Source organism: Haemorhous mexicanus, chromosome 8, assembly GCF_027477595.1.
Source record: "Haemorhous mexicanus isolate bHaeMex1 chromosome 8, bHaeMex1.pri, whole genome shotgun sequence".
NCBI classification, from domain to species: Eukaryota; Metazoa; Chordata; class Aves; order Passeriformes; family Fringillidae; genus Haemorhous; species Haemorhous mexicanus.
This window is the reverse complement of record NC_082348.1, coordinates 23,756,538-23,779,004: the sequence shown is the minus strand read 5'-3', so window position 1 is coordinate 23,779,004 and position 22,467 is coordinate 23,756,538. Positions and strand designations below refer to the sequence as shown.

General features: G+C 47.3%; 1 protein-coding gene across 2 annotated transcripts; it reads left to right on the top strand.

The window, feature by feature from the left end:
* Positions 1-12,851: 12,851 nt before the first annotated feature.
* Positions 12,852-15,222, top strand: NEUROD1 (neuronal differentiation 1). Of its 2 annotated transcripts, XM_059852340.1 has the most exons (2): positions 12,852-12,949; positions 14,087-15,222. In XM_059852340.1, exon 2 carries the CDS (start codon positions 14,096-14,098, stop codon positions 15,182-15,184), a length of 1,089 nt encoding a protein of 362 aa, XP_059708323.1. In that variant the 5' UTR covers positions 12,852-12,949; positions 14,087-14,095; the 3' UTR covers positions 15,185-15,222. The 2 variants fall into 2 exon arrangements, with proteins under 2 accessions (XP_059708323.1, XP_059708322.1); XM_059852339.1 differs by lacking the exon at positions 12,852-12,949 and having other exon boundaries at positions 14,081-15,222.
* The last annotated feature ends 7,245 nt before the right edge of the window (positions 15,223-22,467 follow it).

The window sequence follows — 22,467 nt, the reverse complement described above, 5'->3', positions numbered from 1 at the left end:
CACAGATCCTAAACTGAATCTTAAGCTCAAACTCTCCTTTTGTTTTATGAAACCTCAAATTTTACGAATAAATTGCTTCTCAGGGCCAGTTTCCTGCTTAACTCCGAGGAAGCTGCTGAGGGAAAAGACCCCCCTGTCCCAAACTTGAGCTTTCCAATTCTCTCCGTGCTCAGATTTTCAGGTTAAACCCGTCCCAAAGTCAGTTTTTCGGATTTTCGGTGACGTTGTCCAGTAGCCAGGCAGTGAGCTGGCAGTCAGGGAAGGGCCGAGAGACCCGAAGGCGGAGGGGGCCGGTCGGTGGAGCCTCCCCCGGGGCGGCGAGCCCTGCCCGGGTGGGGGAGCTGCGCGTCCGCCGCTGCCCCGGCTCCGCTCCCGTTCCTGCCCCGGCTCCGCTCCCGTTCCTGCCCCGGCTCCGATCCCGTTCCTGCCCCGGCTCCGATCCCGTTCCTGCCCCGGCTCCGCTCCCGTTCCTGCCCCGGCTCCGCTCCCGTTCCTGCCCCAGCTCCGCTCCCGTTCTGCCCCGGCTCCGCTCCCGTTCCTGCCCCGGCTCCTCTCCCGTTCCTGCCCCGGCTCCTCTCCCGTTCCTGCCCCGGCTCCGCTCCCGTTCCTGCCCCGGCTCCGCTCCCCTTCTGCCCCGGCTCCTCTCCCGTTCTGCCCTGGCTCCGCTCCCGTTCCTGCCCCGGCTCCTCTCCCGTTCCTGCCCCGGCTCCTCTCCCGTTCCTGCCCCGGCTCCTCTCCCGTTCCTGCCCCGGCTCCGCTCCCGTCCCCCTCCGGGCTCAGCGCCCGTTCCTGCCCCGGCTCTTCTCCCTCTGCTGTCCCGGCTCCGCGCCCGCCGGCCCCGCACCGCTCCCGGGAGGCGGCTGCAGCAGCCAGGAGCCCCAGTCCAAACACACCGCAATTATCTAAATCCTGCTCTGGCCGCTCTGTGTCGGTTCGTGACTCTGCAGTAATTAGCTGCGGGGCACGAAGCGCTGCGGGCCCAGAGTTAGAGATCAGCAGCCTGTCCCTGTCCCTGCGCCTTCAGCCAGTGGCACAGCTGAGTGCCACCAGAAGTAAAGCAGCAGGTGAATAATACCGAAAATACAAATTTCAGTTTAGAATTACCCGAAAAATAAAGGGAAATAAAGAGAGAGAAACGGAAACCTATGCATTTTGCACACAATGATAGCAAAGATACAAACCGTGGTATTGAAATGTGAGGAAAACAACACAAATTCATCTAAAAATATGACACTGAACATTTTCAAGATGCACACTATATGAAATACAAGATGCCGAAGTGGTTTACTGAGCTCTACATTTAGGTGCAAGACCATAACTAAATACTAAAACCACAGGCAAAAATAATATTTTAAAAATCCCTAGAAAATGAAGACTCAATTTGAAACGTGTTTTTCATCGAGGCGTACATAAATTAACATATTTTAAATAAAGCCGAGAAGAAAGCTAGAAGATATCTTCCCAGAGCACAGAGAAAACCCCAAACAATAATAGGTAGCACATAAAAAATGAGTAACAGATGGACCAACTGGAGGATTGTGCTTAATGTAATTAACATTAGCACTTACTGGTAACGGTTAATGGTCCTATACCATCACACCTCCCAAAACAAAGCCTGATCAGGGACGCATCAAAAGACATGAAGTGAACCCTGAGGCGTAAGTGCCATTTAGATCGTGTTGAAGACATTTTCATCAATCTTCACCAGAAGTAACAGCTATCGGAGAGAAAGAGATTGTGAGCAAGTTTCCATCTTGTATTCTCTACGTTTTCTTAAGCAACTAGACTTTTCCCAAAAAAAATATTATATATGGCTAATTTCTTCTCATGTCTGTGCTGCTAAATCTGAAAGATTTACACCTCTTCACCTGTCATTCAGTAGTGGGAACCTATCTGAAAGCACAGTTCTGCATTTTGAGATAGGAGTATGAATTTACTGAAACTCTTGAAGAATCCAAAGAAATATTTACTATGTACCAGATAAGTGTTTAAAAGGTGGAAATGTACATGTCACTAGAAAATCCTTTGCATTTTTTATTAAAGTTTGAAAAAAGTTCCCACATTAAGGTGCTAAAGTGCCTTTTTTCAGTCACAATTATAGCTCTATTCAAAATAACTTTGAATGACCTGATTGTTCATTCAGAAAACAGGTGTTATAAATAATATTTATATGAGAAAGACCCTTTTTGCTCATAGGATCTTGTATTTGAAAGCTTATCAGTGTTGCAGGACTTAAGAGAACTACAATGTGGTCAGATGGCATTCACTAGGTACTGTGGCTGGTTTCCTTTTAGCCTCTTCTTCATCACGTTTGAGAACAAAATGAAAAAACCCAAAGCCTTAAGTCCCTCCTAAAAGCAAATACTACGGAGGAGAGAGACGTTTAGTATTATTTCGTGCTCCCAAGCACAGAGCCGGTTTGTGAATCTGAGTTTTTCGGGTCTGTCTGCAGGACAGGTTCTTCAGTGCCATCTTCTGGTGGGCACGACCGGCGGGAAGGACCGACTGTGGAGCCGAACCGCATGTAGGGCTGAGATGAAATGTCAAAATAAATATTTATTTCGGCCAACTTATTAAACAGAATGACGCAATCTAGCGGCAGATAATTTTTTGGGGGGGTATGAATGATATAATTTGTATCATGCTTTGTAATCCTCCAGTGCACACATATATACATGTCTATGAAATAAATATGCTAGATATATATATATGAAATGACTTATATGGACATAAATGGAACACACGGAACATGACTGCTACATGTCTAGAATATGGGAGAAAGATTTTGTTTTTCAAATAAATGCAAATGTGAAGATAGGGGGGTTGTTTGTTTGTATGTTTGATTGTTTGTTTGTTTTGGGGTTGTTTTTTGTTTTTTGGTGGTTTTTTTTGTTTTTTTTTGAGGGGAGTTAGCTTTCTTATTTTCATCATCTAGTATTGAGTACACAATAAAAGGATATCCCCATCTTCTCTGCCACAAACCCCAGGCAATTTTTGCAAAGGAGAAGAGGGTCACTCTCATTAAAATCACTTTATTGCTGACTTCACAGCAACCCCTCTGTGCCATTTTCAATCATATATGTGCTGAGCTGGACTGAGGACAGAGGTGGAGAAAAGCAAATTTGTGCTCTGACAGTACTGCAATTCCAGAGCAGGACAGGGCACCCACAGCCAGAATCCTGCAGCTGTGTGAGCACAGCATTGTGTCTGGAAGACAGGCAGAGGGGCCTGTTGAGGATGCAGCAGTGACTGCTGTCAGCTTCCATGGCCCCTGCAGATCAGGGAGCACAGCAGTACCTCTCTGCACATTTTCACTGTGCAAGGCATTTGGCAGCTGGTGTAAGTTGGAGATATCCTTCATCTTCTCTAATTTATTTTGGAAGTTGATTGGGAATGCAGGAGGCAAATGAGCACAGAAATGGCTCTAAGTTACCTTGTTCCACGTCCTCCCCCACTCCTCCCACTCATCTGCACAGCACTGCCCCCATGGCCATCCATCTCTCCACCACAGCAGTAATACACACAAATGAACTTCAAGCAGGTGCTCCATTTCTTCTCTGTTGCCTGCAGGAAGCAAAATAGCTGATAAATTATTTTTTTGCTTCCTTTAATATTCGAATGTCTGCATGTCACTAAAGGCTTGTTCTCAGTCTCTTGTAAACTACCTCAAGAATATTATCTCTAGTTTGCATCTCAATGCAAAGAAATGAATACATGTTCTCTCTTCTCTAACTGGAAACAAAACAAAGCAAAGCCTTGCTTAAGTTGCCTTTAGCATAAAGTCTATTTAACAATTTCAATCCTTTGTAAAAAAAACATAGAAAATACTAAATCCTTTTCTCCAATAAATATTAGCCCTAGGGTTGTTAGAAGCAACTTCTGATGGTTGATGCATGAAGTCCTGTGCCACTAGAGATGGGCACTGAATGCCTCCTTCTCTGAGTCTGATGTGGACTTTTGTCTGTTTCTTCCCAAATATTGCTGAGAATCCTTTTACAGAATTCCCTCCAACCTGGTCTTAGAGAACACAAGTATTTGGCTGGATATTTTCTTGCTAGTTTGGTTGCTGACTAAAACAATTCTATTGGCCAGATAAACAAAAGCTGCCATCTCTTCAAACTGAAAATGTAGATCTAAGCACGACTGTGTGTCTGTTCTTCAGAGTGAATGAGCACAGGTGACACACTGGGGTTAACTTGGAGTGAGAATGAAACACGTTGCAGGTGGACAATGCTCTGGGTAGGATGACAGGGGCTTAAGCCATCCAGGGAGACTTCAGCTTCACCAAAAACCTCTCAGAGATTATTTTTTTCAGAGATCCAAACTAGGATAGGCAGGACTTTCCTTCTGCCATTCCTGCAAAACTAAAAATAAGGAAAAGGACAAAATGCTGTAAATGTAATGTGATCCCATACTGGGCCAGATCAAAGGTCCATCTAGCATGGTTGTTTTCAGCAGATCCATCCCAGACAGTTTAACAAGGAGCAGAAAACAGTGCAGTGCCACCAGTCATGATGGCTCAATGCAGAACCAAACCAAACACATTACAGAAGAAAAGGTGTGGGTCTCCATCTATTCCTTTTCCCCCTCTCTCCCTGTCCTTTTTCTCTCCTGGCTGTGTGCTTCTGCTTCTTATCCTGCACGTGTGAAGGTGTTTGTCAGGTCTTCTATGAGCCAGTGTAGCCAGTTCAGTGACAAAAGAGTTTTCTAAACTGAATCTCAGGGGCACCAGATCTGTATCAGAGGATGGAGCAGATTACACCAACAAGAGCAAAGGGAAGAGAGAAATAGAAAAGTAGGCAGAGGGAGTGAGCCTTGCCCCCTGGAGCAGCATCAAGCTGTTACATTTCCCCAGCTGCACAGGTGACAAACTGCCCTGCAGGAATCTCATGGCTTTTACTGAGCCCTCAAGTGCTGCATGCACCGACACTGTGACACTCGGGGTCATTTCCTCAGTTCTTAACCCAAGGGTGGGAATGCAGCAGTGCTGCCAACCACTGGCCAGGCTGACTCCTCACTGCTGCTCCCTCCTGCTCACACCTCCCAAAGGTCTGTTCACAGCACCTACTGAATGAGCTGCCCAAAACTTTCGACAGAAAATTTGAAATCAAGGTGATCCAAGAAACTTGTAACTACTTGTGGATCTATAGTAGAAGAAATGGATTACTATTAATAAATTACTTGATTTATAGTAAATGCCTGACACCAACTGAAATTGCCAACCCTTTTCAATAATAAATCATTTTACAAGTACAGATCTATCAGAAGTAGAGATCCTTGTTGTTGGGAACCCCCCAGTTTAAAAGAAAATCAAACAAAAACAAACAACCTGATAACAGCTGCTTCTCAATTCTGGACAACTGCAAGCTTTAAATTAATTTTGGAAAAAACTATGTAGTCATTCTCTTTACTGATAGTTTTACAGAGCATCAGTCTACCTAGAGATGACATGGATACAGAAGAACAACAGATGACAGTTTGAAATAGATCTTTAAAAAAATACATCTTAATGTTCTACTCTGGATTTCTGCTTCCACTAACACTTTTTAAAAGCCAGTTTTAAAAATGCTAGATCTTATTCTCCAGTGTCTTGTCATTGGTTTTGAGGATTTTTGTGTTGCCAAAAAGATTTTGTAAATACCACAGCATGAAGTCTGAAGATAAACATACAGAAATACAAAAATCATAGATTTCTTCTCCACTGCTTCACAGGGGAAATTGTCAACTACAGACCTGCAAGACACCTGAAGAGTGACCAGGTGAGAATTCCCCACTCCTGTTGGAAGGAGAGGTTTGACAGCCCCTTCAGCAGTGACCTCACTATGCAAAGCAGTGCAGAGCAGGGTTATTTCTCTTGTTCAAGTGAACATAAACAACTGGATGTTCTAGCAAACTGACAATAGACTACTAAGAAAGGGCCAGATGCTCTTATCCATTTGCAAGGGTGAAGAGAGACAAAAAGAGTAAATATTTATATTATCATGGTGGTATGTAACTGGAGCTCAATTGTAGAGAAAACAGTGATTTACAAACGTGTTCCTCCTCTCTTGGGAATCCACATAAACCAAGCAAAGGTTTAGCACTGAGAAAAAAACTCTGACAGAAGGACTAAGCCAGATGAGAGAGCTACAGGATTTTAGGACATACTGGGCATATATCCCTGGGCTCAGATGATGATTTGCAAAGACAAATGTTTCCCTGGGCATGAGTCATCACAAATTATCAGGAAAGATCTACCTGGTACACAAGAGTGTGCATTGTGGCACACAACTTCAGCCCCAGCACCCCAGAAATAGTCCCACCCAGAGCTTCGGGCTAAAGCTCAGCATTAAGGATGTCTTTCTGCAAGATTACTCCAGCCAGAACATCCTTAACTGCTGCATCACTGCCTGCCCATGCCAGAACTTCTCTACAGCCAGCCTTTTTCCAAAGGGTGCCTGACAGGCTACACTGTGGAGACCATTCCTCAGCTACTGCTTTTTTCAAGCTTGTCCACACTTCTCCCACAGTCACTTGGAGTCACAGCCATCAGTTCTCTGACACTGAGCACCTCAACAAGGCTTGCATCTTCCCTTGCAGAAAGCTAATTTTGCACAAGAACTTGCAATCAAATATGTTTGGGTTTGGACATATTTTTGATCCTCATGGATGTTTGCCTTTGAAAGTCCTTGGAACATGATTGCAGTTTATTTATGTCTAGGTTGTGCTTGGTTTCAGCCCCAGAGCCTTGATACATCCATACCTCCTGTAGATGAATTTTAAGATTTCCTCCAGACAATGAAGGGCAATAAAATCACACTCTGCAGGAAGTGATATAAGAACAAAAGTGCTTTTTTTGGATGACAAGATACCAACTTTTCTGTGAATCCTTGCAGTGAAAGAGGGCAAACAAAGCGTGCTGTCTACTGCTTATCCTGTCCTTTGTGTATTAGAGGTTGAGACACCTCCTCAAGAAACAAAGAACATCATGTCAGTGTAGTTTTGGGATAATCACACTCCTAGCTGGGATAGTTAGTGTCCCAGGAGCAGCTCTGAAAAGCAGTCACATGTGACACACACTCTCAGGTGTTTGACACAAAGTTGGGAGCTGACAGTGACAGTCATGGGGATAACAGGAATGGCAGAGGAAGGCAATCTCTTACAAAGTGGTGATGTGTATAACTCAGAATATCCTCATATATACTTGAAGTGCTTAGCAAGAGTTTCAGCAGTGGAAGTTACACTGTACTGTGATGGGAAATGATTCTCCATCGTGCCCAGCTCACTGAGGAGCACTTAAAGCACAGATCCAGGTGTGAACTCACTCCAAGAGGTAAAAACAAAGCCGCATTATGTAATAGGATTTAATGATTATTTGAATCTCTTTTTCCATCCCTGTGGATCACTGATTTAACCTTTCTTGTTTTGTTCTCAGGATATTGCTTAAACAAGTAACCATGTTCTGAGATTAATCAGAACCATTTTTGTATATAACCCTTTAAGAGTGTTTTGGATTTAACTTTCTTCAATAAAGGAACACTAACAGAAGCAAAAGCTTTGCTAGGAAGTGCAAAATGTTGGCAAAATGTTCACATTGGATGGCCATAGGGAAGAAACACATAAGCTTTTATGTGCACAGCCTGGGGTTCAACTGCTATTTTCTCTCAGAGGAAAACAAAAGCAGACCTTTTAAAGCCACCACTAAGGAGATTTCTATTTAGAGAATATGCAATAACTCATATTGAGACAAGATTTTAATCTCAGCAAAGCTTTGGATAATCTGCTGGCACCTGTGTTTGATGCTCTTCCACCCCATTGCACTGCTTAGACTGAGGCCAAAGGCCAGATCCTGCAAGTGTGTTTGTGGCAACAGTACTGCTTATGTGAGGGAGAGTTTTAGCAGAAAAGAAACAAAGACTGGCCAGGATCCGCCCTTGAAGGTATCACCTGTAAGGAAATGACACCAGTGTCATCATCTTTTATATTCCTCTGGAGCCTCATATTCTTTTTAACAAGCACTGCACCAACTGGCATTGTTTGTTGTGGCAAATATCATACCAATGCCTTGTGCTGCCTTGCTTGAGGAGGACACAGTGTGAAGTACAGACCACTCAGTCTGAGGGAACCAGGAGAAAGGCAATATCTAGGATGATTTTAGAAAGAATTGGGAAAGATTTTTCACAGGTAGATCTCAGCTGCTGGAGGCTGTGCATCAGCCTGTGTGTGATCTAGAGAGATTTTTATAGAGGTTGGGGATGGGTTTGGTGCTGTGTAGATACCATTAGAGATGCTGTGGAGTCTTGCTGCTGCTGAGGCCTCTGTATCCAACTGAGATGTGAGCTCCAGTTAACAAGTGTGATGTTTGTACAAATTCAGCCTCTGCAGCCCAAGGAAAGAGAAAGAAATGTACAAAATAAAAATAGGCTTGAGTTTAATAATTTGGGCACACAGTGAATGATGCTGTAAAAGAGGATAATGTGGCTGGGCACAGGAAAGAAAAGCAAAAAAAAATCTACATTGATGTATCTTACATAGATACACGTATCCTTCATCCCCTTAAAAATGAGCATTATTCATTTGAAAGGGTTAAAAATAACATCAGATTTCTCTCCTTCTTTGATTCTGTGATTCATGTGTCCCATTTTTAAGTCTACACCCTGTGAAGAGGAGTGCATTATCAAGGAAAGAGCCTTGCCAGGGACAGAAGGTAATTTCCCGTAGCAGGTGCATACAGCAGGTGGTACACAGTGTACCTGCAACGAAAAGGTAGATTTAGGCTAAGATTTTATTTAATATGGAAAACTTATTGCATCCTGAGCCACTACTGGGGATGTGCCAAAAATCGTGTCTGCAGCATGATTTATTACGTGAAAATACCACCGAACTAATCAGTGGAGTTACTAATTAATACAAATCTGCATTTTTGCATAAGCAATTAGTGCAAAGAGAGTGCAATGAAAGAGGAAGTTTGACTCATTTAATCTCAGTGTCTATTCAAGCGGAAAGACCCACTAGGGCAAGGCACTAGGATCTACATTTGGATTTTTTTTTCCTTTTGATTAGTTAAAGGAACTAAAAGGTCAAATTATCAATATTTAATTCAAATGGAAATGCATTTGTTCAAGAGGAAAGAAAACACTTTATTTAAACAAGGTGGGACTCTGGGGGTAAATGCCTGGATCAAAAATAATTAGGTTTTGCAGTTACAACAGCATCTAAATCCCCTCTGATAAGAATCCTTTTTCCTAATGACAGAGGTGGTTTGACACCGATAGCAGAGTGCTGACGCTATTTAAACTGTAGCTCAGGAGGTAGCCGGCCTACCAATACAATTTAGACATTTGCTTTAATAGTACGTACTTCTCTGATTTGTTTTTTTTTTTAATCAATTTGAATTATATTTTAAATCTATTGTGATTTCATAATTGTGTGCACTTGACTAAAAGAGTAATTTAAAAAGCTGATAATTAAACCTTGGTGGTGATGTATTTTCCATTAACTAAATAGAAGTTTACATTTATAGAATTAAAATAACAACAGCATTTATCTAGCAGGGAAAGGCTCAATAAAATTAATACACTGAGTTTTAAGGGAGGAAAGAGCAGAAAAGGCACCTTAATCAGCAGTACCAATTTCGGAGCCCAGATGTACACTGTATCCTAGAGAGACGCTACGAAGCGGAGCGGTCTCACGCCGCACCGAACCGGTACCGGCGCGGCTCTTCTCCCGCGGGCGTTGTTCTCCCGCGCTGATTCCCGAGCCACGGCAGCCGGGGCAGGCTGGCCGCAGCTCGGGGTGATCCGGGCGATGGGGCTGCCCTCTCCTCCCGTCCCCTCCTCTCGCCGCAGAGTTTGGAAACGAGCGAGAGGGGCAGCACCGCGGGCAGACCCGAGCCGGCCCTTCCCGAGCCCGATCCCGCGCCAACGGCGGCTCCGGCCCCGCCGTGCCGGGCGGTGGGGTGGGACAGAGGGACAGGGACAGAGGGGAGAGACGTTTTCCTTTCTCTGTTTTTTATTCAGGATAACCTTCTTGTTTTGTGTAGGCGCCTCTCAGGAGAGGGAGAACGGGAAACCTGGCAGCGAAAGGAGGGAGCCCGAGCGGCCCGGGCAGTAAATCACTCGCTCAATCATAAGCGCGGCTTCCTCTCTCCAATAGCTCCAAGCTATTTGGGGAGGCATCTTTTCCCCGCACTCTCGCAGGTGCAATATGAATCAATTATCTTAATTAAGATAATGCCGCAAACCCAAGAGATTTCATCGGGAGCGGATTTCGCGCTCCGGACAACTGTAAGGCGTTTTCACAGCGCTGCCTCCCCCGCAACAAACCCCCCCCCTCCCGCCCGGCTGGGACAGGGCTCGGCCCCAGCGGCGACCCGCGGCCGCAGCGGGCCCCCGGCGGCCCCGGGAGCGCCTCCTGCCAGGGCCGGGAGGCGGCAGCTGAGGCGGGAGAGGGGGCGGCCGAGCCGGACGGAGCTTTGTTGGGACGCGTGCGGTTCGCGTGCCGTGCCGCGGGAGGAGGGGAGGGGGGCGGGAAGCCAGCTAGGGAGGGAGGGAGGGAGGGCAGAAAGGAAAAAGAAAAGGAAAAGGGAAGGAAAAGGGAAAAAAAAAAAAAAAAAGAAAGAAAAAGAAAGGGAAAAGGAAAAGACGGAAAAGACAAAAGGAAAAAAATTGAAAATAATTTAAAAACGATAGAGAGAGAAAAGGATTCGGGAGGAAAAATAAACAGAAGCCGAATTAGAAGCCAGATGGAGAAGGAGGAGTCTGTAGGTCAGGGAGAAAAAAATAGGCACGCTTGGAGCGATAAAATCAAGCGGCTGGAGGAAGAGGAGAAACAGGGATGGTGGGAAACTGGAGCCGTTGAGCCAGGGGATGGCCCGAGTAGGGGAGGCAGAGCCGACTGCCAGCGAGACCGGGTGGAGAAGCAGTGCCGAAGCAGCGGGAAGAGCCGGAAGGATGAAGGCGGAGCGGCAGAGAGCCCCGGCGCTCCCGGAGCCCAGCGCTCGTCCCCGGCCCCGACGGGAGGCACCGGAGCAGCTCCTCGTACCTGTGGGCCCAGCTCCTCCACGGCCACCGGGTACCCTCGCCAATCACCGAATGGGACGGGACGAGCCGGGCTTGGAGGGTTTAAGCCCCTCTGTCCGACTGCCTGCTTCTTTATTTGTCCCTCTAGTTACCTGCCAATCGCCGACGTGTTGATTTTGTCTTGCTCCCAGGGAAGATGACCGTGTTCATCACACTCAGAAGCACACGAGCAACCCAAAGTTGTCACGGCTCCCCGAGATCCTGTTTTCTGCCTGTGCCCTTATCCCAATATTTTTGCCAAGTGTTTCCCCAGTGCCCCACATTCCCGGGTGTATTCCCAAACAGACCCATTCAAAGGGAAATTTTCCAGCAACCGAGACAGGGCTAGACCAGACCCATCTCTCTCCTGCGCTCTCCGAACCTGTTCGAACCTCCAAAACTCCTCCGTTCCAGCAGCGCTGCTGCCCCGGCAGCTCCCGTTTATGGGGTCGCGCTCTCTCCGGGGCTGCCGGCCCGGCGGGAGGCCCGGCCCAGCCGCCCAGGGTACGGGCACGGTCCGGACCCTGGCCGGGGGAGCCTCTGTGGCCAGAAAAGGCTCGCCAGGGCAGGGGCCACTCATCGGTGGGTCGGCGCCGGCGCTTGCCTCCCCTCTGCTCCCCAGGGAAGGGCCGCAGCCGCCAGTGGCCCGAGGGTGCCCCGCTCCAGCCCCACCCGCCGGACCTGGTGGCGCACACGGTGCTGCTGGCCCTCGATTCCCACAGAGAACCGGCCAGATTTGGCATAACAAAAAGTAGCCGGTTGCCCTCTGTATTTGATTACCGAGAAGGCGAACATCCTCGGAGTCCCCTCCTGCTGCCCCGGGCTATGTAGGTCACCAACAGCAGAGAAACATTTTAGAAATAACCCGACCTGGAAAATTATCTTCCAAATCCATCTCCTCAGGGCGGAATGATTTGTTTCGCATTTAAAACCTCAAGAGGTGAAAATAATTTTATTTTTATTGAATAAATATCCAGACAACGCGTGCCGGTAGCAGAGCTATCGTGCGAGGGGGCTATCTCCCTCTTTAAAGCTCATGCCTAAGGTTTGGCGGCGTTTGCAAACTCCACCGAGACGTTTAAAGACTCTAAAGCCGCCCCCTCGGCGTCTTTCTTCCAAACTTTCCGTTAACCGGCAGTGTTCCCACCGAAAACCCGGGAAAAGCGAGCCGGCCTTTACTCCAGGCGTTAGGACAGAGCGGCAGGTGTGTGTGTGTGAGTGTGTGTGTATGTGCCACAACAGCCCCGGGACGTCCGTTTTCCCCAGCACCGCCGAAAACCGGGGAAAGAGGAGGGGGCCTGTGGCGGCCAGAGAGCGACAAGGACTGGGACCAGGAGTCTCGGGGGGCCAGAGGCGCGCGTTAGGAGATGTAAGGGGGGGGCGGCGGGGACCCTCAGTGGCCGCACCCCAGAACAATGGGAACAATGCGGCTCCGCGGGCCGGCGGCTCGGCGGTGGCGGGCGCGGTGCTGCGCGGTGCGGTGGCAGCGGCCGGCGCTGGCGGTGGCGGAGCGGTGACAGATGGCGCGGCCCGCGGGTCAGCGCGGGCGTGGCGGCTCCGCGGGCGGGCGCGCGGCCGCATACAAATAAGGGGCGTCACGTGGGGGGGGGGGGGGGGGGGGGGGCCGCCGCGCGCCTGACGTGGGCGGCCATATGGCGCGTGCCACCGGGCGGGGCGGGGCGCGGGGCGGGGCGCAGGCGCGCGGGGCGCGGCGGCCGCGCGGTGCCCGGGTCCCGGTGCCGGCCCCCCGCCGCGCATCCTCCGTCCCGCTATATAACGGGGGGAGCCCGGCGCTGGGCAACCTCGGGAAAAAAAAACACCACACGCACACACACGCGCGGCGCCCTCGCACGGAGAGCTGTGCCGGGGTTATGAGACCGTCACCGCGCAGGAGAGGCTGAGCGACGGAGGTAACGGGAAAGCGTGTTTTACCCCCGCGGGAAAAGGGCTCGCGGCGGCTGCCCGGGTGGGAGAGGACCCTGCAACGTCGGGGCGGACGGGATATGCCTCTGCCGGGACGGCTTCAGATTTTATTGTCGCTTGCGGTCGTTCATGTTGGTGTGTGCGGGCACACCTGTATCCATCCACACACACGGTGTATACATATATATACATATATGTATGTATATATAAAAGGAAATGCGTATGTGCGTCCATGCACACATTTAAATATGTATGTGTGCGTCCGTTTGTACAGACGCGTATTACATACATTAATGGGCTTCCACCGATGCACCTCCGAACTTTCGGCTCTCTTTCCCCCGCGGAGCGCGATCGCCGCGGTCCCAGCGCAGGTTGTGCCTCGGCGGCCGTGCGGCATTGTTTCTTCCCGGTGTGCCCGACGCTACAGGGGAGCGCTCGCAACCCCACACGGGAAGCGGGGAACCGATGCTCGTTTGCAACGGAGGGGACGACGGAGACGGGAAGCCGGGGCTAGTCCCGCACCTGTTACCACAGAGGCAGGGGAAGGGGCAAGGCAGGGGCCCCGCAGCCCCGCCGCGGGCACCGAGTGACAGTCCTGCGGACGAAGGCGGCACCGGGGAGCAGGTGGTCGGCGCCCGCTGGGGCGGACAAGCCCCACGCAAGGAGGTGGCAAGGGGGAACCGCGGAGAGCGGCGGGGACAGGCGTCACAGGCGCTATCCGTCCCTGCAGGTGCCCTGTGTGTGCGTGCGTCCTCCTTCCCCTTTTCCCTATTCGGTAAAAATGTTTGAGGATTTTTTTTCGAAGCAAAACAAAACCAAACAACCCACCCTTGGTCCACTTGAGTCGTGCCGCCCGGGCTGGCTGCCGCGCGCATAATCTGCTTATATTCCCCGCTAATATCGGCGAGTTACATAATGGTATTTGAACATATGTCAACTTAATTACAAGGCAGAAACGCGGAGACAGTTAAAAGTTTGCTCTGGAACGGTGGGAAATCCAGGGTTTCCCTCGGGAGGGGGCGGCTGGACCGGGGAGAGACGCGGGGGCAACCTCTCCCCGCGGGTGGCCACGGTCGCTGCTCCTGGTGCTGACACGTCTCTTTTCTGTCTCCTCCGCCATGCAGAGGCTCACCATGACCAAGTCGTACAGCGAGAGCGGGCTGATGGGCGAGCCCCAGCCGCAGGGCCCCCCGAGCTGGACGGACGAGTGCCTCAGCTCCCAGGACGAGGAGCACGAGGTGGACAAGAAGGAGGAGGACCTGGAGGGTCTACACGCCGAGGCCGAGGAGGACTCCCTGCGGAACGGAGAGGAGGAGGACGAGGAGGACGACTTGGACGAAGAGGAGGAGGAAGAGGAGGAGGAGGAAGACGACGACCAGAAGCCCAAGAGGCGGGGCCCCAAGAAGAAGAAGATGACCAAGGCGCGCATGGAGCGGTTCAAGCTGCGGCGCATGAAGGCCAACGCCCGGGAGCGCAACCGCATGCACGGGCTGAACGCGGCCCTGGACAACCTGCGCAAGGTGGTGCCCTGCTACTCCAAGACGCAGAAGCTCTCCAAGATCGAGACCCTGCGCCTGGCCAAGAACTACATCTGGGCGCTCTCCGAGATCCTCCGCTCGGGCAAGAGCCCGGACCTGGTGTCCTTCGTGCAGACCCTCTGCAAGGGCCTGTCGCAGCCCACCACCAACTTGGTGGCCGGCTGCCTGCAGCTCAACCCGCGGACTTTCCTCCCCGAGCAGAGCCAGGAGGTGCCGCCGCACGTGGCGGCGGCGGCGGCGGCGGGCGCGCCCTTCCCGGCGCATCCCTACCCCTACCAGTCGCCGGGCCTGCCCAGCCCGCCCTACGGCACCATGGACAGCTCCCACCTCTTCCACCTCAAGCCGCCGCACGCCTACGGCGCCGCGCTGGAGCCCTTCTTCGAGAGCGGGCTGGCGGAGGGCGCCAGCCCCGCCTTCGACGGGCCGCTCAGCCCGCCCCTCAGCGTGAACGGCAACTTCTCCTTCAAGCACGAGCCGGCCGCCGACTTCGACAAGAGCTACGCCTTCTCCATGCACTACCCCGCCGCCGCCGCCGCGCTGGCCGCCGCGCCCGCCCACGCCGCCATCTTCCCGCCCGCCGCCTCCCGCTGCGAGATCCCGGTGGACGGGCTGGCGCCCTACGAGGGCCACCCGCACCACGAGCGCGTCCTCAGCGCCCAGCTCAACGCCATCTTCCACGACTGAGCCTCCCCGCGCCGCAGCGAGGGCCGGGGAGCCGCGCCCCGCCGCCCGCCACCGCCTTGTTTACAGGGGGCGGCCCGGCGGGTCCCGCCGCCGCCTCGGGGCCCCGCCGGCCCCCGCTCACCCGCTGTCTTTGCTTCCGCTCCTCGGAGCGACGCTGTAAATTGGGGTAGGGGCATTGGGATCGCGTCAATTACCTGATCGGGATAACAAAATCACAAGCAATAATTAGGATCTATGCAATTTTTAAACTAGCGATGGGCCAATTACAAAATATATATGAAATCTATATTTTTCAACCAACGTTTTACTACTTGTTACCTTTCCCATGCTGAATTATTTTGTTGTGATTTTGTACAGAATTTTTAATGACTTTTTATAACGTGAATTTCCTATTTTAAACCATGCAGCTTCATCAATTTTTATACATATTGGAAAGGTAGAATTATATCTAATTTATACAAAATGATTTAACTAATTTAAACCAGCAGAAAAGTGCTTAGAGAAGTTATGTTGCCTTAGCACTTCTTTCCTTTTCAAATAGATGAAGAAGAAAAAAAATGCACAATCCAGGCAATTTCTTTCCTATCCAAGTCTCTTTTTTCATTCTTTTTCTTTTTGCTTTATTTCTTTTTCCTTTACCCCGTTCAATAAGCACCAGATCCCCTAGGTCTTGAGAAGATATTAAGAACGATAGACTTATTTTCTATTAAAACATATCATTTCAACACATTACTTGCACAAACTTGTATATAAAGATTATAAGCAAATGCCAACACCCTTTTTAAATCGAAAGCTGCTTGACTATCACATACAATTTGCACTGTTTCTTTTTAGTCTTTGAACCCCTTGGCATTCCGTGGTTTTTGGTTTGTTGGACTTTTTTTTTTCTTTTTTAAGATAACTTGAAGATGTTAATGTTTCCAGGCGCTATAAATGCATGATTTTATACATGTTCACACAATCCGTGGTTGTCATATGCTCATCTTATAAATCTGAACCGAAATCTAATCAGGTTGTTAAAGTCGGGCTATATACCTATTGTAGTCGATTAGTACGGTAGCTTGAAACAAATTCAAACCATTTAATCCGTAATTAGAACAATAGCTATTGCATGTACAATGCAGTCCAGAATAAGTGCTGTTTGAAATGTAACGCTGGTTCAACTGGAATCAATCTGTACTGTAATTTTGTTTGTAATCCTGTATATTATGGTGTAATGCACACTGGGATTTTAGAAAAAAAAAAACATCCATCCTTTGGCAACAACATAGTATTGAACATTTGGTCGAATGTTGCATATTTCCTTAAATGTGATTTTTTTTTCTTAGTGTAAGTAATTCCTATGGGATTATTGTTTTATTCGGATAGCTCATGAAAGGTGCAACCCTTATTATTTGTAGAATAAAATTGCTCTAAAAAAAGGACACGGATTCTTTACTTACCTTGAGAAGTACTCGGGCCGGGGTGAGGGGGGCGGAGGCGTTCGTTTGTTTGCAGCGAACCCGGCTATTTGCAATGCTGATTTGTGGAATGAGGGGAACGGGGCCGAACCGCCGCTCGCCTGGAAGCTGCGGCTGCCGGCGCGGGCTGTGCCGGGCTCCCGCACCCTCCCGGGCGGCTCAACCCGGCCCTGCCGCCCGCGGCTCGCCCCGCGGGGTGGCCGCAGCCAGCTCCGGCCGGGACCCGCACCCCGGCAGCGGGCTCTTCGGCCCCGGCGCGGCGGCAGCAGGTGCGCCTTCCCTCCGCAAGGCAGACCTGGACCCGCGTTATCGATTCATCGTCCTTTCCTCTTCCCAGACGGGAAACGTATTCCTTTAATCTTCACTGATTATTCCGAGGCTTAAGAAACCCGGAGACACAACCTGCGGGAGAGCAATTCCCCTAATGACCAGGAACAATTATCAACAGGTCTTTGCCTCCGACCATAAGAAACAGGTTTAAGACGTTACCTGAAATACTTTACATGAAGCCTGTCACAAAGCGGAGGTATTTAATAAATATTTCAGCTAATCCCAGCAGAAAGTAAACAAGCTTTCCTATGGATGAGGGCATTTTTTTCCCCCATGAGAAATCAAGCTTCTGGCGTCTATTTTAAAGGTGTTTGTAGCTACGGAAATCCAACGTGTAAGCATGGCAAACCTGTCCTAGCAGGTTCAGCAGTCCCTGCTGCCAGGCTTCCCCGATAAAAACATGCTAAAATTTAATTGCAATGCCGACTGATGCATTTTGCAGCATCTCCCTGCATTTCGCCAGAGCCTGCAGCTCCATACTTGAAAACTGTTGCTGAATCTGAAATGAAAGAACGCAAAAGGCAACTTTTCAAGTACCCATTAACCTTTCCCAGTCAGTGGCAATACAGGTAGGTGTGCCTTAGATAACCCGAGGGGGCTGAATGAATGATGATTTTTCAGATAAAATTGAAAAAGCTGACCCAGGCTTGCTTGCCTTTTGGTTATGCACCTTCTTCCTAAATACAAGGATTCTTCTAGTCAGTCAAGGGGCAACTCACATGCCACCATCTTTTATTCAAAGGCAGGCACAGATGTTCCTTCTGCAGGGGAGGTTTTAATTTATGAAAATGATATTGTTTATGCATGAATGCACTCTGCATAACACACAGTACTTCCATCTGATGAGAGAAATACCACAGAACCAGTGCCAATGTCAGGAACATATTCTGCAAATTTAGTTGCTTAAATGTTTAATGAATATTTGGAAGGCATTTCCAAAGCACAAGAAACCTTTTCAATTACCTTTTCTTTTTCCACTCTTGATAACAAAATTCAACTCTTCCAGCAACCTACTTAAAAGATCTATCTAGGCTATCTCAATATTTGCTACTGTGATACTTCAGAGAAAGTAATGTTTTAATCTTATGTGCAATCTAATAAGGAAAATTAATTAGGCATTTTGGTAACTAGAGGCTCTAATTTACAAATCGCTTGCGAGTTTTCCTATTTCAATTAGTTTTGGGTGGTTTTTTCCCTATCACCACCCTTATAAAATACTGGAGACCTTCCCCCCTCCCCCACTTTGCTGATGCTTCTGATGTCTCCATGATATTTCTTTCATATTATTAACATCAAGCCAAATGTTGAAATTTCTGCTCATGACTCCCACAGGAAGGTCTATCAAGGTCTCTTTTAATGGAAAGAATTACTCACACTGTTCCTGTCCTATGAACATATCGCTAATTAACTAAGGCTGTAGTGGGATTATCCAACTTCCGCACGCACAGAAAACTGGGGTTGATTTGTACCCACACACACAGGGTCAGCCAGCACAGGCCTAAAACTCTGTTTTTAGGGCTGGTTGTGACCAATGGCCTTTCCCTTCTTCTTCATGACATACTTCTGACAGCAGAAATTGCTCTGCCACCGGTGCAGGCTTGAGGTTTAATCTGCAGGTACAGTACACAAGAAAGAGTCACGACTTGCAACTGTTCCCTTCTTGGTGTTCTGGAACAACAGAAGAGGATCTGTGGAGGTTGTGGACCCATTGTCAGCTGTGACAGACACAGCTGAGGAGTCTGAAATGGTGGAATTCCAGGTTACATCCACAAGATTCCTGGGAGACTGAACCCTCTGGTTTTACTCAGCCCACATGAAAAATGTGCCTGAACAACATCAGACCTTGGGCCAGTGCACTCAGAAGGAGTCTCCAGGTGAAGGGAAATCGATTCAAGGAGAACCGAGATTCCTGAATTCACCAGAAGAAAACAGAGAGCCTCTTTCTCCAAAAGATACTGTTACTTTTATAGGAACATATTAATAAACTGACACGGAAAAGCAACATGCAATTCCAGTGGTAATAAGGATTAATAGAAATAATTCCAAACTAAGTATTGAGGGAAAGAAAAACAATTATATCTTCCATAACAGTAAAGAAATATCACAATTATTTCAATATTGTAACTGACTAAAACTAGATCCACCATGACCTTATCAATTGCTTTTGACATATAAAAAACATGAGTCTCTTTTTTTAAAAAATACAATACTTCTGGTCAGACAACCATCCTTTCAAATAGTTATGAAAATTACAGAGTTACATTTCATTCTCTTTATATATAAAAGGTATCTTAAGATTAAAAAAATCAAACAAACCCACTCATTTCTATTGAGGAAGAACAGAAATGAAACTTGGAGTTCTGCCTGGTTCTGTATCAGGGAAAATATGTAGAAATTGGTCTTTGTTTTCATTGTCCAAGATGGGTTGTATGGTAATTATTTCAGAAATTATAAATGGTCTACACTCTTTCCTTAGCTGAAAATCCCATATTAGAAAAAATCCTTGAAAAACATAGTACATAAATACATATAGAAACACTGAGCTGAAGATCTAAAAATGCACTAATATCTACATAAGTGCTTTTTAAATAATTCATATATGTATTTAACAAACTGTCAAAAGCTATGCAATACAAAATTAAAACTGACAATGCTCTCAAAGCATTCTCTTAAGTATTTAGGTTGCCTAAAGGGTATGTAAAACATAGAATATCAGCCCTAGTTTTCAGTTCCCTAGCTTGTAGTAGTTTGCAGCATAGAGTTCACTGAATTTTGCATTAAATAAAAAAGAAACAACTAATATTTACATGTTTACCAACACTGTGACAGAGCAATAGACAATAAGATTCAGAGGGAAAAAATTACCTGAAGAAGATAGCATACCAACCTTCATGCAAAGAAAAGACAATATACTCTGATCAATACATTCTCATTTAATATTCTTCCTATTACCACATTTTTCTCTATTATTCTGATTAAGATTAATTTCAATTCATGGGAATATCAGGAATGGCTGCAACTTCAGACTGCATTTCTGCAGCTTCTTATACCTGCATAATAATTTCACTGTTCTCTGCAAACGTTTGCCCATTTCCTTGCCTACTCTTCTCTCTGTTTTTTGAGGCTTTCCTTCTTTTGAAAATTTGAAGATGTTTAGCAATAGTAATGCTCTCTTCTACAGACCAGTTATACAATTTTCCTTCAGAATAATTTATGGCTTTGCTTATGGTGCAAAAAATTTGGTGTTCTGCTTAATGCCACTTTTTGACCAACTCAACAGAGCTGAATTAATATTAAGAGTTACAAAAGGTTATTTTCTAAAGTAGAAATGTAAGAAGGGAGCATACTTAGGAGAGCTAATATCTGTGAATGAACAGCTGAAGTAGAACTGACTATACACGAAACCCGCATTACATAAACACACACTGCAGCCAGAAAAACATACAAGCCAAGGCTATGCTGCCAACTTCAAAATTCAGGTTTCTCCAGAAAGAAATCTCCATTAGCTACAGAAAACAAGTTAGCTACCAGAAATATTCAGTCAAAAGCTCTGGAATGGGGAAAAGATATTTTCCCCAGTGTCCCCTCATCGCTTCTGGTCTAAATTCCTGTCCCTTAACTTGAACACCACACTTCTTATGAATGCAAATCTGGCCTACTTACCTCAATGCATTTTCACAGACACCTTTTCTGAGGTGTGAGGACGTATTTTCCAATAGCAAGCTTCACCTGCTTGCTGTCCTTCAGTTAACACTAGCTGTACTTCCCTCACTCACTATTTCTGTCACAGGTTGTCCTACCTCTTTTTTAACTTCACAAGGTTCTTCTGGAAAAAGAGTTCTGAGGCTCTCGTTACTTCTAAGCATCTAGAGAGCAAGAGATGAGCTCCAGAAACACTGTTAGTTAAGGAGAGCTTAGTTCCTCTCCTTGTTTCCTACTACCTCTTCTCTTGGTCCATAAGATGCTTCCCTCTCCTAGGCCATCTGTGCTCAAGGCCAGCACCCTGACCTGGGACAAAACTTCCCCTGGGTCCAGACTGCTGAGAACAAACACTAAGACACCACAAGGGAGATGTCCCCTCCCTCATGCAAGATTTGTGATTTGGAAGAGGCTCTTAAGCGTGGTGTCTGCCTTCATCCCATTGCAGCCCTGTCTGTGCCATATCCAGGTCCTGACCCACAAACTCCATATTCTTGTCTGACTTTGGACCTGCCTTGATAACACAAGCTTCCCTGCTGGCTGCTAGCACTGACAATGGCTACTGTCACCTGACCTGACTCAGTGACTCAGCTTTGCAGCTTGATGCTGGACTTACCTTGATACAAGGGGTTTCTCTGGCTATCTGGGCTCTTGTTGAACTTAGCTACACACAGTTCTGTTCACCTTGGTCAGGTATATGGCATCCTACCTGACTTGTAATCACTCTAAACCCCACTTCCTTTTTGAATGCAGCCTGCTCCTACTCTTCCTCAGAATTCCTCCTCTTGTTCTTCTGGCTGCAAGGCCAATGAAGCCACCACTAAGCCTTAAAAACCCTTAGCATCCCCACCTGCAACCCCCTCACTGACCCTACACACGAGCCTGGAGCTCTATCCAAGTTCCTTCTGGGACTACAACTTTTTCAATTCCAGATGCTGTGTGATGATGGTCTGCAGCTCAGCCACAATCCAAATCTGGCTCTGAACCCTGCGGATCCAGACCTTCCTCATCATTGTAAACCTGGCTGATGATTTGGGTGTTTGATGGAGTCTAAAACCCTCCCCAGACTTCCTTGCCCTGTTGCATGCAGGCTCAGTGCTCCATGCTGCTTGAATGCCTGCTATACAATTCCTACTGATTGTCTTGCATCTTCCTTCTCTGATACGAGAACATCACAGAGGATACCACTGATACCATCACATCAATACACACAACCATTCCTTACAAGAAAGTTAAAGGGAGTTTTATGTGTGAGAGTTCCACACACAACCTAGAAAAACTGATAAAATTATATTGTTTGACTATTCCATGCATTTCTAAATTCAATGTGCAAATCTGATATTTGTGATAGCTAAAAAAAAAAGTCTGTTAGAATAGACTTGTTTGGAATCTTTCCCCCCAGGAATAAAGTGTCTGTCTCAGATTTACAAAGAATTGTGGGCATTGAGGATTTGTGAACAGCAGCAAAACACAACAAACAGACTTTTATGGGTTTTGTTACTTTGTAGAGTTCTCTCACTATTTCATGTTTTTCTCTAATACATCTAGTACCTTAACTGTTACTGATTTAATAGACTTTTCAAGTAATGCCTATAAGAAGGTGTTAGAAATTTTAATTACATCAGTCAAAGGATATTACAAGTCTCTTAGGAACTGCAGCAGTTTCCTACTGGTGATACTGAAAACACTATTATTTTAGGGTTCTAAGCCAGTTATCAATTTATCCTTTCCTCTACCTTAGTAGAAATTATCTGGTGGTAATATATAACGTATACTAGGTGGTATAGGCTAATA

What these genes read in the sequence shown, in the direction of transcription:
- NEUROD1 (XM_059852339.1), top strand. Translation starts at nt 14,081, where the DNA reads ATGCAGAGGCTCACCATGACCAAGTCGTACAGCGAGAGCGGGCTGATG.